We start from the raw sequence: 27766 nt of genomic DNA on the forward strand, positions 1-27766 counted from the left end.
TGGGCTAGAACAGAGATATAGTCCCTGTGCTGAATGGAGGCAGACACCCAAGAAATCCATCAAAATCAATATGGGGAGAGGGTGAAGTGATTTCATAGATAGTAGGACCTGGCTAATGGAGGTGTAAGAGAGCCATTTTTAATTTAGCCTGTAATGAGGGAATGCTGTGGCTAGTCAATGCGAAAGCCCTGAAGCAGCACTTTGGTATGGGCTGTTGTCAGTTACACCACAAGTCCATGAAAATGGGCAATAAACTGGGATTCTAATAGAACAGAACTGCAAAGCACTTTTTCCCTGTTTCCTTCCTTCATCACCCCCCACATCCCCTACCCCAACATCCTTATTTCAAGCCTTTCTTACTCTACTTCTTTCATTATATCTCTTTGCCAGCTCGATGGCCAGTCCTTGAGTAGGGGCTAGTCGTTTTATTTAGAAGTTGCAAAAGTTACCTCTGAGTACTTGGAATTCCTGGGAAGAAAGTGTTCTATCTGATGACTGTTAGTGCCTCTCCAAGCTGGCTGGAGAAGGGAGTGAGACAGAAGCACACCAGCCTGGCAGTGTGGCATTGGGCGACCAACAGGGTGTGTGCCGAGTGCAGTGCTGGCCACAGTTGAAACAAAGAAATGGCAAAGCTAGAGGAGTACAGGAGGCAGGCCAGGGAGGCAGAGGGGAAGCTATAACAGGGCAAAAGATGGTAAGGTTTTCTTACATGGGTATAACCCTTTGTGTGTGTGTGTGTAGCAGTGATGTTTTACAAACAGGGCTCACTTGTGAAGTATCCTGGAGTTGTGTCATGGGTTTTGAGAGAGCTGTGTAATGGAGGGACCTCCAACCACTATAGGAGTACTCTTCTCATTACCATCACCTCCAGAGATTACTCTGGACCACTGCTGCCTGCTTTCCCCAGTCTCCCATGGATGAGCCCTGACCTGAGCCAGGAGACGCCTCTGAGGGCTCAGTGACGCCCACCCAGCAGCAGCAGCAGGCCAAGGGGCTGCGGAGGTTATTGCTCGGTTAGCAGAAGTGGTGCTGGGCAACCGTGGGGAGTGGTGCCTTGCCAATCAGTGTCAGTCGTATTTATTGAGTGCTTACTTTGTGCAAAGCACTGTACTAAGCACTTGGGAGAGTACAATACAACAATAAACAGACACATTCTCTGCCCACAACGAGCTTACAGGCTAGAGTAGCAGGCTATGGCCAGCAACAGCAGTGGGTCTGGTGGGGCAGGTGGACAAAGGGAGGGGTTCCCAGCCAGCAACAGCAGTGCTGAGGGGCCAAGGGAGGCTCTCAGCACAGAGCCTGGGGCACTCCCACCTTCCTCTGATTCTTGTCTGTCTTTAGTAAAAGTCAAAGGTCATGCTTCATGCCTCGTTCCATTCTGAAGAACTGAACGCTAAAAATGGAAAGTTGTGGGCATGGCTCTAAAGAAAGGAAGAAGAGGGAAAAGGAGAACAGGAAAAATAGCAGAACGAAGGGATTCTTCCCCAGTGTGAGGAGAAGTCCTTTCCAAGGACCACGAACAGGGCCACATTGGATCAGACCCATTGTTCACCCTGCCCAGAACACTGCCTCTGACAGTGACACAAGGCACTTGGTTAACCTGTGTGGCAGTTGTCTTTCAAACCTTCCAAATTCAAGCTTAGGAATGGATCACCCAACACCCCTAACTTTCCCCTCTATAGTCCTCTAATTACCTAGCATAGACTGCCCTTCCACGGCTCAATTCAAACCTCCCTTGAACCCGCTGCTGTTTTCAGCTGCACAACATCCTACTGGTACAAATTCCACAGTTTTCGATGGCTGAGTGAAAAAGTGTTTGTTTAAAACTTACTGCCTCCCAGCCTCAATGAACATTGCCTTTTCTTATATGGGATTTGGGAAACAACACTTCCCCCACCTCCCCCTCTCCATCCCCCCCGTCTTACCTCCTTCCCTTCCCCACAGCACCTGTATATATGTATATATGTTTGTACTTATTTATTACTCTATTTATTTATTTTACTTGTACATATTTATTCTATTTATTTTATTCTGTTAATATGTTTTTTGTTCTCTGTCTCTCCCTTCTAGACTGTGAGCCCACTGTTGGGTAGGGACCGTCTCTATATGTTGTCAACTTGTCCTTCCCAAGCGTTTAGTACAGTGCTGTGCACACAGTAAGCGCTGAATAAATACAATTGAATGAATGAATTAATGAATGAATGAACACTTCCATGTTTGCCCTACTCACCCCTATCATGATCCTGTAAACTCGTCTCAGACTAATTCTTTGATGGCTGAAAAATAGCTGTAGCAGTGGTTATATTGGTGTGCTCACTGGGTGCGATGCACTGCACTTAATAGTATAGAACCCCTCCCCACTCCCAAAGTAGCCCTATCACCTGAACAATTTGTAAGTACTTAAGAGGGCAGGGTTTGGGAGGGAAGATAAGGAGCTCAGTCTTGGACATATTGAGTTTTAGGTGGTGGGCAGACATCCAGATGGAGTTGTCCTGAAGGCAGGAGGAGACACAAGTCTGGAGGGAGGGAGAGAGAGCAGGGGCAGAGATGTAGATTTGGGTGTCATCAGCATAGAGAAGATAGTTGAAGCCGTGGGAGCGAATGAGTTCACCAAGGGAGTGAACATAGAGAACAGAAGGGGACCAAGAACTGACCCTTGAGGAACCCCTCCAGTAAGGGGATGGGAGGGGGAGGAGGAGCCCACAAAGGAGACTGAGAATAAACGACATATTCTGTCTGTCACCAAATCCTGTCAGTTCAATCTTCACAACATCACTAAAATCCTTTCCTCTCCATCAAGACTGCTACCACGTTAATCCAAACACTTATGCTATCTCGCCTTGATTACTGCATCAGCTTCCTGGGTGACCTCCCTGCCTCCTGTCTCTCCCAACTTCGATCCATACTTCACTCTGCTGCCAAGATCATTTTTCTGTAAAACCATTTGTTCCATGTTTCACCATTCCTCAAGAACATCTAGTGGGTGCCCATCAATTTCTGCATCAAGAAGAACCTCCTTACCATTGACTTTAAAGCACTCAATCACCTTGCCCCCTCCTTCCTTACTGTGCTGCTGGCCTTCTACAGCACGGCCCAAACACTTCACTCCTCTAATGCCAACCTGCTCACTGTACCACAGTCTCATCTATCTTGCCACCAACCCCTTGTCCACATCTTGCCTCTGGCCTGGAATGCCCTCTCTCTTCAGATCCAACATACAATCACTCTTCCCACTATCAACAGCCTTATTAAAAGCACCTCTCCTCCAAGAGGCCTTCCACCTCTAAGCCCTCATTTCCTCTTCTCCCACTCCTCTGTGTGTCACCCTTGCACTTGGATTGTACACTTTATTCAAGGCTCCCTCAGCCCCCAGCACTTATATGTACATATCCCTAATTATTTATATTACTGTCTGTCTCCCCCTCTAAACCTTAAGCTCATGAGCAGGAAACATGCCTTCCAATTTTGTTATATTGTATTCTCCCAAGTATGCTCTGCACATAGTAAGCGCCCAATAAATACGATTGATTGATTGACCAAGATTTGCGTTCCAGGTGAATACCCTCAACTTCTTCCAAACCTCTTTCCAGACCCAAGTCTTCCCTTGAAATGATGCTGAAAACCAGGCAGCTGGCTTTTGCTGATAACAAGTTCACATTCCTTCTTGGGAGGAAGTCTCCCAGCTTATTCAGTTGTGTAGGGGTATCACACCATGTGCTTCCTAGTTTGCTTAGCCTTCCCTTTATGGTATTTAAATCAGTGGTGCCAAAGACACAAGTTGCCTATTTACAGAGAGCAATGAGTTGGAAATCACTCAGGCACCCATTCGGTTCAGTGAGGCTTAAGTCTCCCAGGGACCGAGCCAGACTCAGTGACAGGGGTGGGCTGACGGCCTCCTCTCTGTTGTGAGAGGCTGTACAGAATCCAGAATTTAGCCTCCAGCGCTCTCCTTATCGGGCTCATCAGGGGTATGAGGGCAGTGGAGGTTGGGAGAGCAGAGCCGCTTGGCACTTCATCAGTAAGAAATATAGCCTCCCACTAAAGGGACAAATCAATATGCATCTAATAGGAGACTTCAATCCTAGTCAAATTGAGTTCAGAGTGTTTCTTAATGTACCAGAAGTGTGATAGCTTTATAGATTCATATCTGCAATAAACTAGACTTCTTTCCACTGATCTCTGGATGCTGAACAAACCAAAGTTGCGTTTGTTGGGGGGGTGGAAGCTGGGGCAGATAGCTTTGAGGAGAACCAGCCGCGCCGCTTAGGGCAGTGGGCCAGGGTTGGTTGTGCATTAAGAGCTGGTGGGCATGTAAAGAGCTGGTACTGGCCATTTCAGACCCCCCCCTTGCATAGGTTAGCCTAACTGATCCAGTTGGTTTGCAGAATGTCTGTGCTTAACCTCTTCCTACCCAGCCCACCCACCATTTACAGAAGTGGGTCAGAGGCCCAGAGGGAGGAAATAATCCAACCCCACTCTCTTGGGAAATGAGTGCCAAGCCAGCAGCTTTGCACAGTTGGTGGTGAATCCTGGCCCAGAGAGTTGGCAGCACATCACTCACTCGCTGACACGTGCAAACAATTGGTGACTTTTATGGTGGTTAATGAATCATAATTGGTGAAGAATCAATTAACTATATTTATTCATCCCTTACTCTGTGCAGAGCACTGTACTAAGCCAGACCCCCCAAAATATCAAGCTGTGGTCAAATCTGCCATTGGCATGCCGTGTCTTCAGGCCGTAACTGTTCCCTGCTTTTAAAGCAGAGCATGGAAGCAGGGCTGGCTAAAAAATAATTGTAGTAATTATTGTGGCATTTTTGTTAAGTGCTTACTACTTGCCACGCATTGAAGTAAGCACTGGGGCAGAGTCAATCAATAATCAATCAAGTGTATGTATTGAGCACTTAGAGTGTGCAGAGTACTGTACTAAGCACTTAGGATAGTGCAGTATTACAGAATTGGTAACGATCTTACAGTCTAGACGGGGAGACAGATATTAATATAAATTAAATTACCATTATGTACATAAGTGCTATGGGGCTTAGGGAGGAGTAAATTAAGGGCAAAAATCCAAGTGCAAGGATGATACAGAGGGGAATGGGAAAAGATAAAATGAGGATTTAGTTGGGGAAAGCCTCATGAACATGTGTTTTTAATTAGGTTTTGAAGGTGGGGAGAGTACAGTCTGCTGGATATGAAGAGGGAGGGATTTCCAGGCCAGAGGCAGGATATGAGCAAGAGGTTGGCAGTGAGATAGATGAGATACAGTGAGTAGATTTGCATTAGAAGAGTGAAGTGTGTGGGCTGGGTTGTAGTAGGAAAGCATCAAGGTAAGGAAGAAGTGGGCAAGGTGATGAGTGCTTTAAAGCCAACGGTAAGGAGTTTTTGTTTGATGTGGAGGTGGATGGGCAACCACTGAAGTTTCTTGAGGAGTGGGAAAACATAAATTGAATGGTTTTGTTAAAAAATGATCTAGGCAGCAGAGTGGCCAGTATCAGTCTCTGCCCCACATGAAGCCCACAATTTAAGTAGGAAGGAGAACAGGTATTGAACCCTACTTTGGACCCTACTTGCAAGTCCACAACCCTAGGAGGTATTAGCTAAAATCCACTCTTTCCTCTCTATCCAAGCTTCTGCCATGTTAATTCAAGCAGTATCCTATCCTACCTTGATTAATGCACCAGCCTCCTTGCTGACTTCCCTTGCCTCCTGTCTCTCTGTACTCCAGTCCACACTTCACTCTGCCGCCTGTATCATTTTTCTACAAAAATGTTCAGTCCATTTTTCCCCACTCCTCAAGAACCTCCAGTGGTTGCCTACCCACCTATGCATCAAGCATAAACTCCTTACCATTAGCTTTAAAGCACTCAATCACTTTGCTCCCTCCTACCTCACCTCACTACTCCGCTACTACAACCCAGCCCGCACACTTTGCTCCTTTAATGCCAACCTACTCACTGTTCCTCAGTCTCGTCTATCTTGCCACCTACCTCTTGCCCAGGTCCTGCCTCTGGCCTGAAATACCCTCCCTCTTCATATGCAACAGACAAACACTCTCCCCACCATAATAATAATAATTGTGGTATTCATTAAGCACTTACTACATGCCCGGCACTGTACTAAGCCCTGGGGTGAATACAGATAAATCGAGTTGGACAAAGTCCCTGTCCCATTTGGGGCTCACAGTCTCAATCCCCATTTTACAGATGAGATAACAGGAACAGAGAAGTTCAGTGGCTTGCCCAAGGTCACACAGCAGACAAGTTGCAGAGCTGGGATTAGAACCCATGACCTTCAGAGCCTTATTGAAGGCACATCTTCTCCAAGAGACCTTCTCTGACTAGACCTTTGTTTCCTTTTCTCCCACTCCCTTTTGTGTCACCGTAACTTGCTCCCTGTATTCATCACCCCCCCCCCCCCCGTCCCACAGCACTTATATGCATACCCAGAATTTATTTATTTATATTAATGTCTGTCTTCCCATCTAGACTGTAAGCTCATTATAGACAGGGAATGTTTCTGTTCCATTGTTGTGTTTGACTCTCTCCAGCTCGTAGTATAGTACTCTGCACATCATCAGCGCTCAATAAATGTGGTTGATTGGTTGAATGTATTGCATTTATACCATACAGCCCAACCAGATCATTTTCAGTTATTCCAGAAAGATTGGCTTGTATTTTCATGATGGGTCCATCTGGAGATCACAAGCCCAAAGATGGATGATAAATGAACTCATTTTCCCTCCTGCAAAGGGAATCCAACCCTCTACTCAGGACTTGAGGCATCTGAATTATGCAGCAGTTTCCAACCCTTGGAAGGGGAGGGGTGTGTAGGAGACACATATACCTGGTGGGCCCAGGAGCCAGTGTAGGGAAGCTGTGCTCTACTCCTTTTGCCCTCAGAGGGGACCAGCTGGGAAGGAAACAGGCCTGAGGTTGAGCTATAGCCAGGAACAGAGGAAGAAAGCCAGACTGGCGGTAGGGCTGACAGAAGCAGCATGGCTTGATTGATAGAGCACAGGTCTGGGAGTCAGAAGGATCTGGATTCTAATCCCGGCTCTGCCACAGGTCTGCTATGTGATGTTGGGCAAGTCACTTCAGTTCTCTGTGCCTCAGATACCTCATCTGTAAACCTTAGATTAAGAGTGTGACACCCCATGTGGGACAGGGACTGTGTCTAACCTGATTAACTTGTATCTATCTCAGCGCCTAGCACAGTGCTTGGCACATGGTAAGAACTTAACAAGTACCATAAATATTATTATTATTATCATTAGGGCTGCAGCACTCAGGAATATCTGCAAGCCGTAATCTTCTGGTCCAGAGTGTATCGTACTTGAGTGATTGTTTTTCTGAGTCCCGCTGTGGAATAAGAAGCAGCATGGTCTGGTGGAAAGAGCATGGACCTGGGAGGCAGGGAGCCTGGGTTCTAATCCCAGCTCTGCCATGTCTGCTGTGTGACCTTAGGCTTTACTTCTCTGTGCCTCAGTTACCTCAGTTGTAAAATGGGGATTAAGACTGTTCATCCCACATGGAACATGTATTTGTGTCTAACCTACTTAGTTTATATATCCCCCCAGCACTTAGTATAGTGCCTGGCACATAGTAAGTGCTTAACAAATTCCATTAAATCAATCAATAAATAAGGTGTGTTCCCTGTTGGTCTTTGCCTTCCAGCCTGTCTTTTACAGGGGGCTGGCTGGGTCACAGGTCACGCTGAGCAGCATGGTGAACCAGACACGGGTGATGCTGGAAGAGCAAGCCCGACACCTGCTGAACGAGCAGGAGAGGGCCACTCTGGCCTACTACCTGGATGAGTACAAGGAAAACAACATCCCCGTGGATGCCCTCGTCATGGCTTTCTTCGAGCTGCTCAACACCCATGCTAAGGTACTAGCCTGAGAAGAACCCACCCCAGGGGGTCAGCATGACAGGCAGATGGGTCCTGGGGAAGAGGAGCATCGTGGGAACTGCCTAGTGGTGGGTTCTGCCTCTCCAGGCATGGCTTAGCTCACAGAGAACTACAGGACTGTGCTTCACCCCAAGCCCCCAATTAAAAGAGCCTTGATGGGTAAAGGGGAAGTGACTTGGAAAACCAAAACCCAAATATGCCAGCATTGGCAGTGGGTATTCATTAAGCACCCATTGTGGCCTGCTTCAGTCCTAGATGTTAGGGAAGGTATGGAGAAGGTGTAAGACTCAGAGCTTGCCCTGGAGGAACGTTTTACAGGCTGATCTGCCAATACCCTCTGTGGCTCCCCAGAGCCCTGAAATGAACTCTGCTGAGCCAGGGAGTGTCATGGATGGACCTTTTCCTTGATTGGTTTCCTAAAGTTAAAGTGGCTGCCCGAGAAATTTACCTTTCTGAGCATGGTTTTTATGCTAAAAAATATCTGAAAAGAAACAGCTTTTTTAAAAAAATGTGAAAATACCACACCGCTCTCTCTACCCTCAGAAAGTACACGATTGGCTCAGGGGTGGAGACGAAGGTCTTGCTGAACTGCCCTGCTCTGTGTTGTGCTGTGTTTTGCTGCTCTGTCCAGATCTGCTCCGTTCTGCGCTGTTCTACCCTGCTCTGCTCTATTCTGTTATACTTAGCTTTGTGCTTCCCTGTTCTGCTGTGTTCTGGGCTATTCTGCTCTGCTGTGCTCTGCTCTATGCAGCATTGCTTTGCTCTGCACTGTTCTGCTCTACTCCTGTCCCCCTCCTGAGAGTGGCCAGCATGGAAGACCGCCCACCCACCCCCAGAGCTCGCCTCCACCCCAGAAGAACAGAGTGCAGTTCACTGCTCCCTGGGTCACAGTTTGTCCCAACACCCAAAGCCCTTTAAAGAAGCAAAAGCCCAGCAGCGGTGACAAACATGTAAGTAAGCAAATGGCTGCTGAAATTGAGGCCTGGCAGTAGTGTGGCCATGAAAAGCAGAAAAGGACAGACTTAGAGGCCTAGCCAAACAGAGCCCACAGGTTCGAGCTGTAGAAGAACAATTAGAAAGTGTGGGCCTGCAGAAAGGAGAGAAAAGGGAGGTAGATGCCTGAAGCCAGACCAGAGCTTCACAGACGCAGAGGAAGGTCAAGACTCTCCCTTCACGATGCCCCATTCCACACGGCCCCGGGGAGTGGAAGCACCATCTACAAGGTAGCTGTCCACAGTTCAGCAACAGACCCCTCTGTGGGTAGTGCGCTCGGTGCCAGGCAACTCACTGACAGCATGGGTCTGCAGCTACTTCCAGCTTCACCTTCATCCACCTTCATGATTTAAGATGGTACTGTGGCAGAAGATAGCCATGGGCTACTGAAGGGGCTCTAGTCTCAGAGTCAACTGGCTCCTGAGAAACAAAGGGCTACCTCCTCCACACACTCCCATAACCACCTCACCAAGGCTCCAGGTGGAATCCCCCTGCCTCCCTGAAAGGCCTAGGCCCTGGTGGGAAGTGGGTGAATGATCTGAGGGAGGAAGCGTAATGAGAAAAAAATTGGCCAGAGAGCTTCCAGCTCAGATGTCGTCTTCTTTCTGTAGTTTTCCCTGCTGTCTGAGGTCCGAGGGATTATCTACCCACACGACCTCGATCGTTTTGACAACCTGGTGCTGAGGCGGGAGATCGAGTCCATGAAGGCCCGGCAGCCCTCCGGCACCGACTCCTACTCGGTTGTGTCCTTCAGTGACACCGGCTCCTCCACCGGCAGCCACGTCACCTCCACTACGGTCAGCTCTGCCCGGGTGAGTAGCTGCGACCCCACAGGCCGGCCTCTGACAGCGGAGTGTACCTGGGGGTAGTGCCTTACCTTCCCAGGCGGATTTTAGTCCCCCTAGAGTCCCTTGCCCCACAAGTCCCTGAACCTGCTTTTTTACCATTAGAGATCATGGTGGAGTGCCTAGCATTAGCCTTTTAGGGGCCATATAGAAGAAATATAAAACACGGTCTTTGCCCTCAAGCAGTTTACAGTCTGAGGGGGAAGACAAGCAGGTAAAATTGATTAATTATACTAGTTGAGAGAGGCAAAAGTAATATAATAAACACAGATGGGTAAATAAATCAATAATAAACGTACAAAAATATTGAGGTGGCTGAAGAGAAGATGGGAGGTTACTCAGGGAAGACCTCCTTGAGGCAGTGGTTTTTAGAAGGTCCGGGAAAGAAGAGAAAGACAAAGTTTTGCAAAGCTGAAGGGAGCAGCAGGAAAGGTATGACCAGTGGGTCAGAGGCAGGGACCAGAGTGTAGGACAGTTTGGAGATTAACTTGGGAAGAGACAGGAGAATGGGAATAACTGAGAAAGAAAGCAGATGTCAGAGAGCAGGAACTCTCTTCCAGCCCTAACCAGGCCCTCAAGCCCGTTGCAAAGATCTGACCTGATTAATCCTGGGTCATTCTCCCTGAGGCAGCTTGTTCATTGAAAGGGAGTGGACTGTTCACCTTGAATGGTCAGGGCCATGTTCCTTCAATTAGTCAGTTCTTGATTATCTAAAGGGCCAAACATCCATTCTAGACATTATCCAGCGTCCCAAATTCTCCTTCCTTGCCTGTTTTTCAAGCCAGCGAGAGCTCCCCAAACTTGTCCATTTTGTTTCAGGTAGTAGTAGCAGTAGTAATTGTATTTATTAAGTACTTACTGTTTGCAGAGCACTGTGCTAAGCACTGGGAGAGAATATACAAGTGGAAATAACACATAGTCTCTGTTCCTCTGGGGACTTCCAGTAAAAAAAAAAATTCAGAAGAGATAGGGCTGAAGCACTTAATACAGGGCTCTGCACAGAGTAAGCACTCATTAAATACCATTGGTTGATTGGCTGAACCCAGTGGTGAAATTAAAGGGTCTTGATTGTTGACAGAGTTCAGTGGTCCTTTCTCTCCCTGTTCCCCTAGCCCAGGTGATCATGAGCATGTGGGAACTTAGATTCTCACCAGAGATGAGCTTGGAGTCAAATTTGCCCACAACTGTATTCCACTGCTTTTGCCTTGGACTGAAATTCCACCCTTCCAAGCTGAGTCACCCCGATTTCAATTCCCAAATTTCTGCAGGGATGGGGAGGGGGCAACAAATTTGACAGCAATGGAGCCAAGGGAGTAAAGGCCTCCTGCTTACTCCCAGGAACCTGCTCAGGACTCCCTTTTGACAAGCGTCTTTGGGGAGATGTAGCGAGCCCAAGAAATTAGAATTTAGAGCTGAAGAAGTCTTGATTATAATAGCAGCATAATTTCATGCTCCGGGAAGTAACCTGATCACCTGTCAAGTCAAGACTGAATCCCCGCCTTGCACTCAGAGTGTTTAGCATTGCAAATGGGCTTTGGTGCAGTGTTCATTCATTCAGTTAACATTTTCTGGATTACCAACAACTCCCCACCAAGAAATGAGTCATAGACAAGGCCTGGACCTCCTCTCAGAGGGCTTTCAGGGTGCAGAGTTCTTAACAGGATGGCAACAGTGTCTAGCCGCTGGGAAACCAGGCCACAGAAGCTAGCTGTACTGCCATTCATCCAACTTAATGAAGTCAGTCAAGGTGGACCTCCAAGGCTGCCATGTGCCAGTCCTTTTCTAATCAGAACTTGTCTGACTATGGACTGCCAGGTGTCATTTTGCTGGTGTTGGTTTGGAATCAGTTACAAGGTGAATCACAGAGTTCTTATGGTTAAAAGAGCAATTCCAAGGGCTAAGGGGGAAAGGGAAGTCTAAATCCCTAAGAAGAGAGCTTTCTGAGGGCAGGGATTCTGGGGACTGGTGACATTTTGACTGACGTCATTAAGTGAAAGGGGTTAGGGGAAGACCAAAGATACTGTCACATTGGGAAAATCCAAAGAGTGATGCTTAACCCAATGACACCGAGGCAGATTCCTGAATGCCCTCTGGCATAGTCCATTCCTGTACCACCTCCTCTGCCACCCACTGTGTTGTCTGTGCCACTTTCCCTGCATGATTGTAGAGAATCAAGAATAGACCGTACCTCAGGAAGCTTGTGCCAAATATGAGGCAGAGGGGTATGCAGGCTGGAGAACTTTCCTATTTGCACAATCAGGAAAAGGAAACTGTACAATGAATTTGGTTCTGTCTAGCCACACAAGAGAGACTGAGCCTTGTTATTGAGATACTGTCCTAAGGACCCACTTGAGAAACCTCTTCAAATTCTCCTCCTTAGAAAACAGACAGCTAAACCAGAGGGCTCACCTCCATAAAGCTAGGGCTAAGGTCTGCCCAGACTGCAGTCCAGCCAAAACCTTGTCACCCCAGAGTAGGCCACCCAACATCATGGCCTACCCCATGGAGAGCCCAGATCCATCTCAGCTCTATGGCCTGGTGGATAGTAGGTTGTCTTACCTTCTTCCTGAGGAAGCCCATCCTTTTAGGAGGAACCCTCAGTGATTCCCTACTTCCTTATGCAGCCAACCCAGTTCATATTTTTCTCCCCATGAGGCTGTATTTTCACTCCAGCAGGCATGGAGGGAGCACATGGATTTGGAGCAGATTCTCCTATGCTTTCCAAGACAAGTGTCAAACCAGGAATTGGTCTCAGAGCACTGCTGAGGCCAAAGTACAAGACCAACCCAGGAGAGCAAAGATGGGTGAAGCCAGGATCCATTTTCTGGCAGCCCCACAGGTTGCACCCCCTAGGAAGGCTGGTGGAAGCTGCGTGGGGTGGGAGGGGGGCACACACCAATGAAGCGTAAAGGCAGAGGCGAGGAGGGACCTAGATGTGAACAGAGCCTCAGCCGCCATCCCATAGTAGTGCAGAGGCCTTTCGGGTCAGAAAACTGGCTGTGGGGAAAACGTAAAGCACACCTTAGTCTGGGCATTAGCAACTGCTTTGGTTCTTTGCCAGCTAACAGGCACAAGCAGCACTCAAAGGGAAAGGGAAGAGCATCTCCTCCAGAGTCAACCTACCTGGGAGAGGAGCCATGGGGATCTTTCTCCCTCTCTCTCCAGATCAATATTGCATGGAAGCACAAGAGATGGATTGACCAAAACTCTTAACCTAACTGCCTATCTCCTCCCCTCCCCTGAGATACTATACCAGACCTTAATTCCAGACTCCCTCCTTCCTCTATTCCTTCATCTTCTCCCTGCCTATCCTTTTCATCCCAGCTGTAGCCCATGGATTTTTGCCCTTGGTGTGTTAGCTCCCAACCTTCTTTTCTTTTCTATAATTAAGTGACAGAAGGGCCTTCCATTTGTACACTGTTTTGGTAACCAGCTCTAGGTATGTAGGGCATATGGCCCTCAAATCAATTTCTAGGCCATAAAATGCCTTTGGGAGTCTTTTTCCGTGTAGCCACAGCGAAGCGAACTTTCCTTTCAAGGAGACAGCCAGGAGAAATGTTGACTGAAACTTGGATGAGTTTCTGAAGGCTTACTTGTAGGACAGTTGACCTCCACCAGCTATATGGGAGCTGAGGTCAGCTGGAAGAGACCTTAATTAGCTAAACCAGGTGGAGCCTGCTGGACTCAGTTGGGAGGGTGGGGAATGGTGCAGTCACGAGCCAGCACTGGGCAGATTTGCCAGATCTTCCTTTCACGGTGCCCTGGGGCTACTCCTGGCCTGTGGAATGCTGAGGGGAAAAGCTGAGCCAGGGCCCCCTCTCCCCAGAGTCAGAGCTTGAGTCTTCAACTCAACCACTCTGATTGGTTTCCCTGGGGAGGACACCTCCCTGGCAGTGTGTCTCGGGCTCAGCATCTCCTCCATTTCTTGCCACCCCCTCCTACTCCCATCTCTGAGCAGAACAGGCACTGCCATGATTTTAACCTCACACTCTAATGCTGGTCCAGTTCACGGAAAGGGGCTGGGGCTTTTGTGTTGGGTGGGTTTTGTCTTCTTCACCATCCCTAATGTGTTTTTTTCCCCTTTTGTGTTCTCCCTTGAATTCCTTTCCTTAGGAGCGGCTCTTGTGGCTAATAGACCTTATGGAGGTACGGCCTTTTCACAGGGGATGTGGTTGCTGTGATTTTCATAGTCAGGATGATGGGAGTGAGGGCTGGTGGGGACTGGGAGTTGTGTCTTACTTGTGGCTACCCACTCCGGATCCTGGGGCTGCTTGGTCAGGGCAAGGAATCCTTGTGCTTGCTCTTTCTTGCTTGTGTGTGCACCGGTTGGCCTTTCTTGTCTTCCTAGCTGCTAGCTTTACCCCACAGCTCCATCCATCCTCACCCCACTTTGTCCCCTCCCCAACACCACATCCGTTTCTCAGCCAACCCATGGGAAGAGGAGGCTTGAGCAATGTCTACTAACTCTGTTTTATTATTTTCTTCCGTGTGTTTAGTACAGTTCCCTGCATACCATTAAGCACTCAATAAATATGACTGGCTGATTGGGCAATCTCATTTGGTTGGTTTGCTCCTCACGTGGATTACTTAGGCCCCAACATGAATTTGTTGTGTGTCAGAATCATCTGGTTAGGTTGCCCCCTCAGAGCAAATCAACAAGATAGATAATTACTCAATCTTCCATTTCCCTTGGACCATACAAACCCAAGTGAATGGATCCTGACTTGAGCCCATTGTTGCTGCCAAATGGATTGATCTCACTCAGGTCTTCAGTCTCTCCCTAGCAATCTTTTAGTTTTAATAGGCCAGGAAACCTAACTGCATTTCTTAGCTATTTCTCCCCCAAGGACTTCTTAAATGCCAAGCCAAATTACCACAGTGATCCTCTAAGCCTGTTGGGCCTCCTAAGCTGCGGGGCTGGAATTTGCTAGCTCAAACAAGGACTCTTATTAGGACAGAAAATAGATGACAATGCAGCTTTGTAAGTCTACTGATAATAATAATAATGATGACATGTATGAAGCACTTACTATGTGCAAAGCAGTGTTCTAAGCGCTACTAGTTAACATGCTGGGTGCCATTTGAAACTTTTGAAGAAGTGATGTAAACAACAGGGAAATTAAATTCTTTGATGCCCTCCATAATGAGAATCACTTCCAGTAGAATCATGGTGGGTTACCAGACTGTGTAAGGGATAGCCCACCAAAATGCCATGGTGTCACCTGCTATTGATCCATCTTTCCATCCAAGAGGCAGCTTCTCTCCTCTGTGATCTTGTGCCCAGGTCATACTGCCACACCCAATAGTTGAGGTAAAACTCTGTGGCAGTAGAGCTTCAGGGCAGGACAATGGTGGATGGGGCTTTCTGAACTGGAGCCCTGTTTCCTAATGTCTCTAAGGGCAGGGTCAAAGTGGATCTTGCCCATCCATTACTTTCTCCCTTTTCCCCCTTTTCCTCACCCCCTATCCCACCCAGCCAAGAAAAGGGCAAATTTCCTTGCAAAACCATGGCAACTTTCTGAATTCCCCTGTCCTATATAACTAGTAAAAATAATAATAATTGTAGTGTTTAAGTGCTCACTATGTATTAAGCACTGTTCTAAATACTGAAATAGAAACAAGTTAATCAGGTCAGACAGTTTGACATGGAGCTCTTAGTCTACTTTGGAGGGAGAATAGTTACTGAATCCCCATTATGTCCATGAGGTAACTGGGGCACAGAGGAGTGAAGTGTCTTGCCCAAGGCCATCCAGCAGACAAGTGGCAGAGTCAGGATTAGAACCCAGATCCTCTGACTCCCAGGACTGTGCTTTTTGCACTAGGCCAAACTACTCCTCATGCTGCAGCTGTGAGTGGCATTGTCTGTTTGCCCATTTAAACCCTCTGTTGAGCTGAAAGAATAATCATCCCTGCCCAGTGACTTTTAATCTTGATCAGAGCCAATAAGGGTGTAAGGTGCTGAGGAATTTCACCAAATGTTACTTCCTCCCTACCATCCAGGTGGACAGCAGGCAAGGTTATTGACCTTAAAGTTTAAGGAAAACTGCTGGTGTTTTCCCTATGTCAACACTTTCATGTGTAGCAACTGCAGAGTAAGCAAGAACAAGTACTTCCCTGTGAATAATCTATTACTGCTTTCTCTCTCTCTCTCTCTCTCTCTTTTCTCTCTCTCTTATCCTTTCCTGAGGATCTAGTATCTGTGGGGTTTTGGTAGAAAGCCAAACCAAATGATAGTAGACAGTCCTCTTGCTTGTGGGAGTCTCGCACCAGCTGCTGAGGCTTATTCATCGCATGCATAATAGGCAGGGACCAATTCAAGCCAAGTATGAGGCAGGAATCCATAGGTCTGCCCAAGAGATGAGAGCAGAGGATGGCCTCAGAGATGTCCTCAGGGTCCAGGAGGGATGGTCTTGGAGAAGCAGTGTTGCCTAATGGATAGAGCACAGGCCTGGAATTCAGTGGTAACTGAGGCAAAGAAAAGTACAGTGACGTGTCCGAGGTCACAGAGCAGAAAGGTGGCAGAGCCGGGATTAAAATTCCGGTCCTCTGACTCCACTAGGTTCCACTAGGCCACGCTGCTTCTCAAGCACCTTACATTACTTATTTTAATTTACCCCTCAAAACACCCTTGGAAAGTAGGGTTCAGGTATTACTATTCCCTTTTCCAGTCAAATTCAGAATGGCAATTGTGCGCCAGATGACACTTTATTAGCTATTTTTTTCCTGTTCATTTAATGATCACCTCTTAAAATCCTAGGTTTATTGCATATGAGGAAAGTTGTTTTCTGTTGCCTAAAGCCCAAGGAAAGGAAAGCTATCCTGTTAGAAGGTTAACAGGTGACCTAAGAACAGGTCATAAATACTGGGGAAATCAATTTCCAATTAGCAATAATTTCCTTAAGCTGAGCTAGTTGGATCATTATCATTCCCAAATACAAGTGTTCTCAGATCTCAGCTTCGTTCCAGAATTCCAAAGTTAACTATCAAATAAAATCAGGTACAACTTTTCTAATGGCTAAATTACATTTATTTCTCTTTTTCTGTAGGCTCCTTGAGGGCAGAAATTGTATCTACCAAATCCATTGTATTGTACTCTACCAAGTCCTTAGTACAGTGCTCTTCACATTCCATAAATACCATTCATTGATATTTCACAAAACTGAGAACTGTTCTGTATTTATTGAGCACTTACTATATGCAGAGGACTGTACTTAGTAGAGTGTTCTGTACACATTAAGCACTCAATACCACTGATTAATTGATTTCACCTAGTAATAGTTTCTTCTAGAAAAATAGTCCTAATGACAATAAAACAAGACTCTTTTGAAATAACCCATGATATTTTAGCGGGTGGTCCAAGATAAAGAAGCCACATCTAGCCATTTTTGAAATGTGTTTCCCGAAGACGAGGACCCACACTGAAGCCAGTTTGAGCAAGTAGAGACAATCTGATTATCATGTGCCTAGCATTCATTTGGGATGTGAGTGTTAGGCAGCAGAAGTGCAGTTGATAACTGATTAAGAAAAAGCTAAGAGCCTTTTCTCATCTTGTGCTCTCATGTTCATTTAATCTCATGAAAGATACTAAGATTGTAACTCCTAAGATTGAAGTCTTTTAAGGAGCTCAGAGGACATACCTTGGAGATTAGGAAAGTGAGGGTGGAGGCCTTCCTACATTACTTCTTTTCCATTTGAATGCATCTCTACCTTGATCTAGAGTCATGAAATCTCCCTCCCGCCCAACCCGCATCCCCGCCCGTAAAGGCTTGTGGTGGTCATCCAGCCTGGTTTTCATATTAAGCTGCTGGTCAGTACCAACCCTCACTTCCTCCACACAGTTAATGACTGTCTTTAAGGGCCCAAGTGCAATCACAGAATTTCCCGGAATGGATCAAATGGTTCCCTCAGTTCCAGGTGCAGTCAGCAGGGCTTGATGGGAGGTACCTATCTCGCTCAGTTTTGGGAGACCCTCTCTGAAGATTTTAAAGGAGAGCTAAACAGCCTCCTTTCTGGGGTGTTCTAAATGTAGCCCTTCCCCAAGGCAGAGTGATGGATTAGATGACCCTTTGAGGTTTCTCGGCAGCCCAAGGATTCTCTCCTCATGAAGCCTTTGACTTGTGGGCCTGATTGACTGTCCAGTTCAGGCCCTCTGGCCCACGCCTGTCTCCACACTTCAGTCTGACCCTGCCTGTGACCCCCACAGAAGGCCGGGCATGACCCTGCAGTTAGCCACATTAGCACCCCACTCCACACTGAGCTGGGCTGGGTCAAGCACCCATAGGGAGAGGAGGATAGGGGACAGGTGGAGACTTTAGTTTCATTTCTCTCCCACAAAGGGATAATCCTGCCAAATCCCGGATCATGATTCATCCTGAAATTCTGGCTCCCCCTCCCCCACCACCATGGTAAATTCCATTTCAAGAACTCTCAGCATTAGTGTACTTGGTTTGGCCCCTGGGAACGATGTCACCAGTAGTTTTATGTCACTCTAGGTCATTGAGACAGAGGGAGTAGAGTTAGCACCACTGAGGAGCTTGGAGTCATTTCGTATAACTGATATTTTCATTTGGTCCAGTGTGCGTTCATGTATGCCCAAGGCTTTAACAGCGAGGCTCTGTGGTCTACTCTGGGTAAAATCAATGGTATTTATTGAGTGCTCACTGCACACCAAGCACTGCATTCAACTCTTGGAAGAGAAAAATAGAGTTGAAAGACATGTTTCTTGCCCACAAAGATCTCACAGACTAGAGAGGAAGACAGACATTTGAAAAATGACCTACAGGGGAATGAGAGATAATAAGGATATGTACATAAGTGCTGTGAGATTAAATCAGGTGACTAGCCAGTGAGAGAAACAAGGGTTTTGAGGAGGTGAACGTTTTTGGGGAAGGATCCGCTCTGTTCTTGGGGAACGTTTCTTATTCATTTCTTTCTGCTGTGAAGTCTTACCCTTTCTGTTCTTGAAATGACCTCTGCCCAACTCTTCAAATGTTGGGCTAAAATCATGCCCCCTACCTCTTCTCTGGCCACTCAGATTCTTTCATTCATTCATTCAATTGTATTTATTGAGCGCTTACTGTGTGCAGAGCACTGTACTAAGCACTTGGGAAGTACAAGTTGGCAACATATAGAGATGGTCCCTACCCAACAGTGGGCTCACAGTCTAGAAGGGGAGACAGACAACAAAACCAAACATATTAACAAAATAAAATAAATAGAATAAATATGTACAAGTAAAATAAATAGAGTAATAAATATGTACAAACATATATACATATATACAGGTGCTGTGGGAAGGGGAAGGAGGTAAGGTGGGAGGATGGGGAGGGGGAGGAGGGGGAGAGGAAAGGGGGACTGTATGTAGAGGACTATATGCAGAGGACTGTATATCCCCCTCTGCATACAGAGAGGGGGATGACGGGGAGATCTATCCCATAAGCTACCACACTATCTACCTAGGTGAAAGAAGACCATCCCTCAACCCTGTAACCAGCCTCCACCACTGAGGTAGTGATACAAACCTTGAGCATTCAAAATAAACCCCTTCATCTCCAAGAGGCTATACCACTGTCCCCATCTTCAAAGTCCTACTAAAATAACAATAATAATTGTGGTATTTAAGAACTTACTAAATACCAAACACTGTAATAATAATAATTGTGATATTTGTTAAGCTCTTACTATGTGCCAGTCGATGTATGAAGCGCAGGGGTACATACATGATAATCAGGTCTTATATGGAGCTTACAGTCTATTTAGGAGGGGGAACATATACTGAATCCCCATTTTGCAGATGAGGAAACTGAGACACAGAGAAATTAAGTGACTTGCCCAAGGCATATGGCAGAGCCAGGATTAGAACCCAGGTCACCCAACTCCCAGGCCCATGGTCTTTCCACTAGGCCATGCTACTTCCCTTGCACTTGGATAGATACAGAATAGTCAGGTCAGAGGACTCAGAATAATGGAGAAAGAGTTTAGGTATTGAATCCTCATTTTGCAGGTGAGAAAACAGGGTCAGAGAAGTTGTGACTTATGAAAAGTCACACAGCTGGGAAATCATATCTCCTCCAGGAAGCCTTCTCTGACTAATCTCTCATCTCCCCACCCTATTCTTCCTCCCTTCTGCATCATCTATGCAGTTCAGTCCATGCTCCCTGAAACCCTTCATACTCACCCCACATACACTTCCACGATACTTGTATATATAGCTTTATATTCTGGTGCTCATCCCTTCCTGTAATTTATTTTAATATCTATCTCCCCCACTAGATTGAATGCTCCTTGAGGGTAGGAGCTGTATCTTCCTACTCTACTGAACTCTCCCAACTACTTAGTACAGAGATTAACATTGTGAGCCCCATGTGGGACATGGATTGTGTCCAACCTGATTAGCTTGAATCTATCCTAGCACTTAGTACAATGCCCATAACAAATACCATAAAAAATCTGCACATAATAAGTGCTTAATATATACTATTGATTGATTTGCTATTAGTAGCATTTGTTAAGTGCCCACTTGGTGTGATTTATTGTAATAGGTGCTTGGGAAGTACAGAGTAAAGACCGGACTGGTTCCCTGCCCACAAGGAGCTTACATTGTAACCAAGGAGAAAAACATAAAGATATTTACAAAGCCCTTTGAGGTCCAGGCTCCATAATTCTCACCCATGTATTCCTTCCCTGCTTGTAGTACAGTGCCTTCCATTCAGTAAGCCCTTAATAAATACTGCTACAACATAGCTCTGCCACACAAACCATCTGTGAGCAGACAGGTGTATTCATGCTCTTTCTGGAAATCATAATAGAATTCCTAGGTTGTGAGTTAAAGGGTCAGCCATGATCCCAGACTGAGACTTGATTGGTCACCCTCTTAATACTCATGAAGCAGAGCGGAAGGAGCTATTTAATGGAAAATGTGCAAAACCTAAAAGTAAATACCTGCAGTTGGCTAGCTATATTTTATTTAGCACTCCCATCTAAACTTAATAAATGAATGCCTGAGCAGTACCAGGCTCACCTCTCCACCTGATGCTATGAAAAGCGGCAACACAAAAGGTGGATGGACTCCCCCTTTCATCCTGTTCATTTTCCCACCGACAGACGTGGTCACGCTTGAGAATCAAGCTCAGTCCTTCTGGGATACCAGGAAAAGCATTTGTTTACAGAAGCTGCTCTTCTTTCTTTACTAGTTCATCAACAAAAAGGAAATAATAAAAAGAGTACATTTTGAGACTACTTCACTGTATATCAATAAATAATGTTTATTATTCCCATTTCCCAGATAAGAAGCAGCATGACCTAGTGAATAGAGCACAGGCCTGGGAGTCGGAAGGATCTGGGTTCTGATCCCAGCTCTGCCACTTGTCTGCTGTGTGACCTTGGGCAAGTCACTTTACTTCTCTGGGCATCAGTTACCTCATCCATAAAATGGGGATTAAGACTGTGAGCCTTATATGGGATGGGGCTGTGTCAAAGGAGATTAGCTTGTATCTACCCTAGCGCTTAGAACAGTGCCTGGGACATAGGAAGTGTTTAACAAATGTCATAAAAAAATTTCACAGATTGGTTAAAATGAGACAAAGTATCAACAATGGTATTTGTTAAGCATTTACTGTGTGCAGAGCACTTTTTTAAGTGCATGGTAGAATACAACACAACAGAGTTGGTAGGCACGTTCCCTGCCCATGGTGAGTTTACAGTCTACAATCAAAATAGAATCTAGGATAACCTGACTGTATTCTGCCTAATGGATAATGGATATATTTTTCCTCCATTCTCTTCCTTCTATGATATCACAGTGGGTTGTTGAAGAACTCTAATGATTTCATCAGAGGATTTGAATCCAGGTGATTTGAATCAGAGCCCTTAGGTTTACAGTGGGAGTGAGCCCCTGGAACAAGAGAAATTAGATGCTCCAGAGTGGTACCATTAGAGAATCTTTACCTTTAAATAAGGGAAAGAAACAAAGAAAACAGTGAGGGGAGGGAACAGGTACTTCTCCACAGGATGAACTCAATTATAGCTGCACAGCAAAAACAAAGCTAAAGCAGCCAACCAAGTTCCCCTTTTAAGTCACTAGTGTGGGCCTAAAGACCTTACAGTATACAGCTGCCTGGCTGCACATCATTTCTATTTAATTATCTTTCTGCAAAAGGCACCAGTTAAGTTCTAGTCATAATTTGGGTAACTCAGCACAAAAGGCATTTTATTTTACCTCTAAATTTACAGCGAGAGACTATCCAGGGATGACTGCAGATTGCATTAAAGGAAAAGTAGGCTGAGGAAATCACAGTCTCTCACTAGAGCCTCTCGCGGGGACCAAATTTAGCTCCTTTTCTGTAAGTCCACTGACCCACCACCCACATTACCCACCCTCCACCCACAGAGATGGTCTGCCCACCCAGCTGAACCCCCACAATCAGCCACAGACTGAGCCTACCCAGAGCCTGGGTCCCCTGCGTCATAGGGCTGGGCTCTTTTCCTTGGACCACTAACCAACAGTGTTTATTAAGAGCTCCTCTAACCTGGAGTCTCCACTGGGCCAAGGAGCCCTGACTACCACCCCATGAATCGCTTGCAGAAACACTACCAGATTTTAGTCAGTTAATCCAGGGATGTCCTGATTTGCATGCTATTAAGTGTATTTACATGCTGTACCCAGGACAATTTAATTCCAATAAAATGACATAGGGTAGAATTAATTCAGGTAATCTAGTGCCCTTGCATTCATACTCTATATTCAGAACCTGACATCTGAAAACAGATTTTAAAGCTCCAGGGAAGTGGCCAGGAGTCTGTAAATCAGAGTTCAAAGCTCCCCCATCCCTTATGAGTGACCAATGGGCAGGAGGGGTGAGGGCAGGGGATTTGGGGGATGGGTGGTCTCTTGACTGGCCTGTCTTTCAAACCGGGGGTGACCAGCAGCTGGGGCAGAGGAATTAAGCGAAGAGCAGCCACATAAAGTTGGGGTACCTGGGAGCCTTACCCTCTAGGTGTCAGCACAGGCCTGGGAGTCAGGAGGACTGGGTTCTCAACCTGGCTCTGCCACTTGTCTGCTGTGTAACCTTGGGCAAGTCACTTCACTGTGCCTCAGTTACCTCATCTGTCAAATGGGGATTAAGACTGTGGGCCCCATGTGGGACAGTGACTGTGTCCAACCTGATTTGCTTGCATCTACCCCAGAGCTGAGCACATAGTATGCGCTTAACAAAAACCTTTTTTTTTTAAAAAAAAAAAAGGTTCACACACAGACCCTCTCCAGGAAAAGGCTCATGGTTTATGCTGCAAGTGGTGTGGCCACCAGGAAATCGTGGCTTTATTCCGGGACTGTTCCTGTCCATCCACCTCTGCATCAAACAGAAACTCCTTACCGTCGACTTCAAAGCAGTCAATCACCTTGCCTCTGCCTACCGCACCTCGCTACTCTCCTACTACAACTTAACTCTCACACTTCACTCCTCTAATACCGAACTTCTCACTGTCCCTCTATCTCATCTATCTCCCTGCCGACCTCTCACCCACATCCTGCCTCTGACCTGGAACACCCTCTCTCTTCATATCCAACAGACAATCCAACAGATGCAAGAATATAGGCTTGGTCACAGGCCCTGTCCCACATAGGGCTCACTGTCTTAATCTCCATTTTACAGATGAGGTAACTGTGGCACAGAGAAGTTAAGTGACTTGCCCTAGGTCACATGACAGACAAGTGGCAGAGCTGCGATTAGAACCCAAGTCCTCTGATTCCCAGGCCTGTGCTCTTCCCATTAGACCACACTGCTTCTCTGTCAGTAGCCACCAGTGTTTAGTTTTTGCCGGGACTCTACCACAGGACCTCTGGCAGGGAGCTGCAATGGCTCCAAGGGCTCAATAAACACCACTGATTGACTGATTGATCCACAGTCAGGAGGTTATGATGGAAGAGCTTCAGAATGGAAAAAGGGGATCTAACCCTCTTGCATCCTGCCTTCCTGCCTCCTTGCTCTATGCTCCAGCCAAGCCATTTAACTCGGCAATGAAAGAGATCCCGACACCTCTCCTGGTCCAAATTTAGGGCTCAGCACAGGAAGGAACAGCTGCTAAGATCTCTCCTACTTTGCTGGGTCTGGCCACCTAGGGACCAGGCAGAGGAGGGAAGTGGACATCCAGCTTTGCAGCAGCAGCGGCAGCAGCCCAGGGAGAGTCCTGCCCAGGGCCTGAGGATTGTAGGGTGGGAGCAAGGCAACAGGGCTGATGGTTAAACCTGGGTCCCCACCTGGTGGCACTGGGACTCAGCAGGTAAGATGGGTCCATATTGTTCCAGAGCCCTTCGAATGCCCTCTGCAAAGCCACAAAGGAAAAGAAGGTGGAAGGGCAACCATGGCCAGCCCGTGGCACTGCCCCTGTCTTCTTTTCCCTTCCCAGCTGGCTACAACAGCTGTTGCTAGTAAGCAGCCACTGACATTAGGACAGTGTGAGGTGATGACATCACGTGTGACATGGGCTCCCTATAAAACTGAGGAGGCCGGGCCCCCTACGGGGCAGAGTTAATACAGACTAATTCCCACCAATCAGGTGCTGTAAAGGAGTCAGGTGGGGGGCGGAAGCTTTTAAAACCATCTAGGGTGAAGAAAGAGCCATTAAAAACTGCTTAGATTGACAAGTGAAGTAAGCGACTCTAATATGTGTTTGAATCATATGATTGGCTCTTCACAAACCAACAGTTCAATTTTCATTTTGTCTCTTCTGCACAGAAAGGTTGTAGTCCCCTGTTTTAGTGGATTCACTACTATGACATGGTACACTTCTGAGCACTCTCCCCCGATCCCTCCTTCCTCTCCCCCTCTTCCTCCCTCCATCCCCCCGCCTTACCTCCTTCCCTTCCCCACAGCACCTGTATATATGTATATATGTTTGTACATATTTATTACTCTATTTATTTTACTTGTACGTATCTATTCTATTTATTTTATTTTGTTAATATGTTTTGTTTTGTTCTCTGTCACCCCCTTCTAGACTGTGAGCCCACTGTTGGGTAGGGACTGTCTCTATATGTTGCCAACTTGTACTTCCCAAGCACTTAGTACAGTGCACTGCACACAGTAAGTGCTCAATAAATACGATCGATTCCTGGCATTTCTGGGAGCTAATCATTTCTGGATGGGGCCTCCAACTGGGATCCCAAGGGTCAGATGCCCAATACATCAACCTTCTCTTCTTTCATGCTCGAGGCAATGTTGGGGCATCTGTACAGAGGGCCTGGGTTCAAATCTCATCTCTTCCACTTGCCTCCTGTGTGATTTTGGCCAACTCACTTACCTTTTCCATATCTCAGTTTCCTCATCTGTGAAATGGAGATTCAACACTTATTCTCCCTGCCCCTTAAACTGAGCCTCTTGTGAAAGAAGGACTAGGTATGACTTGATTATTTTATATCTACACTAAGAGGCAACGTGGCTTAGTGGCAAGAGCCCGGGCTTGGGAGTCAGAGAACGTGGATTCTAATTCCAGTTCTGCCACTTGTCTGCTGTGTGACCTTGGGCAAGTCACATAACTTCTTTGTGCCTCAGTTACCTCATCTGTAAAATGGGGATTAAGTCTGTGAGTCCCATGCGGGACAACCTGATTACCCTGTATCTACACCCAGTGCTTAGAACAGTGCTTGGCACATAGTAAGCGCTTAACAAATACCATAATTATTATTGTGGGCAAGGATTATTTCTGCTATATTGCACTCTCCCAAGCACTTAATACCATTCTCTGCAACAGTAAGTGCTCAGTAAATACCACTGATTGATCTAGGAACTGGGTCCAGTTCTCAGGTCCTCAAACAGCTGTCCACCCTGCTAGGCTTTGAGACTCAGGACCAAATGTCCTGGTCATGTCTAGCAGAGCAGTTTTTCTTCATCCCTCCATTCATTTTGATTTTTTTGTATTACATTTGTTAAGCACTTATGTGCCAGACACTGGACTAAGTGCTGGGATAGATACAAGCTAACTGGGTTGTACACAGTCCCTGTCCCAAATAGGCCCACAGTGTTTTTCCCCTTTTTACAGATGAGGTAACTGAGGCCCACAGAAATTAAGTGATTTGCACAACAGACAAATGGCGGAGCTGGGATTAGAATCCAGGTCCTTCTGACTCCCAGGCCCCGTGCTTTATTCACCAGGCTGACCTCGAGTCTTAGCAGGAAGCTTTAAAATCAGTGCCATCTTATGTCTTTGCTAATGTACTAGATTTAGAAACAGAAGCTTGTGTCTAGTTTAGAAGTAAATGGTTCATAATGTTAAGGATACGGCGTTTCCGAGTGCTTGGATTTAGCCAATGGGAAAATGCAGATTGACTTATCGTGGCTTCAGACAAAACAGTTGTATAACCAGCAATAAATAACATCCAGGGAAATATAAAATGCATCTTCTACTCTCTAGCATCTTACAGGTGAAGTTCATCATTCAAAGTAGGCAGTGACATAGGTTTTAAATCTGTCAAATGACAGTGGGTATTTTATAGTCCAATAAATCATTATTATAACTGCCTCTTCTTTTTTGATTGTCCTAGTCAATCAATCAACTGTATTTATTGAGCACTTACTATGTGCAGAGCAGTGTACTAAGCACTTGGGAGAGTACAACACAACAGAATTAGTAGACACGTTCCTTGCCCATAACTAGCTTATAGTCTAGAGACGAGCTTACGATCAACAAAGGAAGGCACCACAAATATTGTAAGCAGCTTGCCAGGGGGCAGTTGCTCTTATAAAACAAGCATGGCTCATCTTTCTGAGCCCTAATGTTATTTGGCTCTCAGCAAGGAGAAGCTGCAAGGCCTAGTGGACAGAGCATGGACCGGGGAGTCTAAAGGACGTGGATTCTAATTCCAGTTCCGCCACTTGTCTACTGTGTGATTCTGGGCAAGTCACTTAACTTCTCTGTGCCTCAGTTCCCTCATGTGTAAAATGGGGATTAAGACTTGTGAGCCCCATGCGGGACATGGACAATGTCCAACCTAATTAGTTTACAGCTACCCCAGTGCCTGGCACATAGTAAGCTCTTAATAAATACTATTAAAAATAAAGAAAGAAAGAAATAATTTTCCTAAAACAAAACAAAAAAGGTAAAAGTTGTGGCTGCAAACTTCAGAGGCCATAGTTACCTCCAATAAAGTTCTCAGGCCTGGAGGACCATCTCCCAGTCAGGATGTTGCCTCTTCAGGTGCTATACACCATATAGGGTGTTTTTAACACATATTAGAATACCTGTCTTCAGGGATCTTACCGTGAACAGGAACTGAGACTGAGAGATCTGTGTCAACTTAAAATGGTTGCAATAAGTCAAAAATGTGGTTTCTGGTGGATAAAGAAAGGATGAGGCTAATCAGGAGAAGTTTCTTTAGGGAGAGAGATGTAATCTGAAAGTTCATGGGTCACATAGCAGTTGTCCAACGTGATCTCCTTATCCTTCAGGACACTTGGCTCCAAGCTTGCATTCTCTTCTGGAATCCAGTGGGGTCTGCACACAGCAGCCTGTTAGAGTCAGACCTCTGCTTAGAATCCAGGGAGAACTGGCAGCCAATACACTTGCCCCTCATCCACTCCTTGTACCTGTTATGATGCCCACAGGTAGGGGCCACTCTCAGGGACCAGCCCCCCAAATATCAAGCTGCCAGGCTGTGGCCACTAGATCTGGGTGCAGAGCTGCTCTCAACAGTTTTCAGTTCCTCTTGCTTCCCTTCACACATGCAGATGAAGTAGAATGATTGAGAGTGTGTTTCTTGATAGAGAGAAATCACTTTACCTGTCACCACTCACCCTCCAGTTTCTCTGACTGACACAGCATGACTGGCCACCTTGCAGAAAGGAATGAATTCATCTTTTATTGGACTTATTTTCGGTCTGTGCCCTGTTGCTGATAAGTGCTGAGGTGAATTTTGACATTTCCTGATGACATTTTGGCTGTAATTACAAGGAAAGAAAACAGCTGGTGCAGCCCTGCATCACTGTTGACCCAGCCTGAATTGGGAGCACTGAAATCAAA

The 27766-nt window shown here is 46.3% G+C and overlaps 1 protein-coding gene across 5 annotated transcripts in view; it reads left to right on the top strand.

Annotated features, from left to right (window-relative positions):
- The window catches only part of WHRN (whirlin), a 136446-nt gene that overhangs the window by 92347 nt on the left and 16333 nt on the right, over positions 1–27766 (top strand). For 3 of the 5 annotated variants that reach the window (XM_038745428.1, XM_038745429.1, XM_038745432.1), the window contains exons 6-8: positions 7679–7891; positions 9518–9718; positions 13865–13897. In XM_038745428.1, coding sequence (XP_038601356.1) covers positions 7679–7891; positions 9518–9718; positions 13865–13897 — 447 coding nt within the window. The remainder of the gene's footprint in view (positions 1–7678; positions 7892–9517; positions 9719–13864; positions 13898–27766) is intronic. The other 2 variants (XM_038745430.1, XM_038745433.1) reach the window with 1 other exon arrangement.

The sequence above is a fragment of the Tachyglossus aculeatus genome, chromosome 4, assembly GCF_015852505.1.
Source record: "Tachyglossus aculeatus isolate mTacAcu1 chromosome 4, mTacAcu1.pri, whole genome shotgun sequence".
Classification (NCBI taxonomy): domain Eukaryota; kingdom Metazoa; phylum Chordata; class Mammalia; order Monotremata; family Tachyglossidae; genus Tachyglossus; species Tachyglossus aculeatus.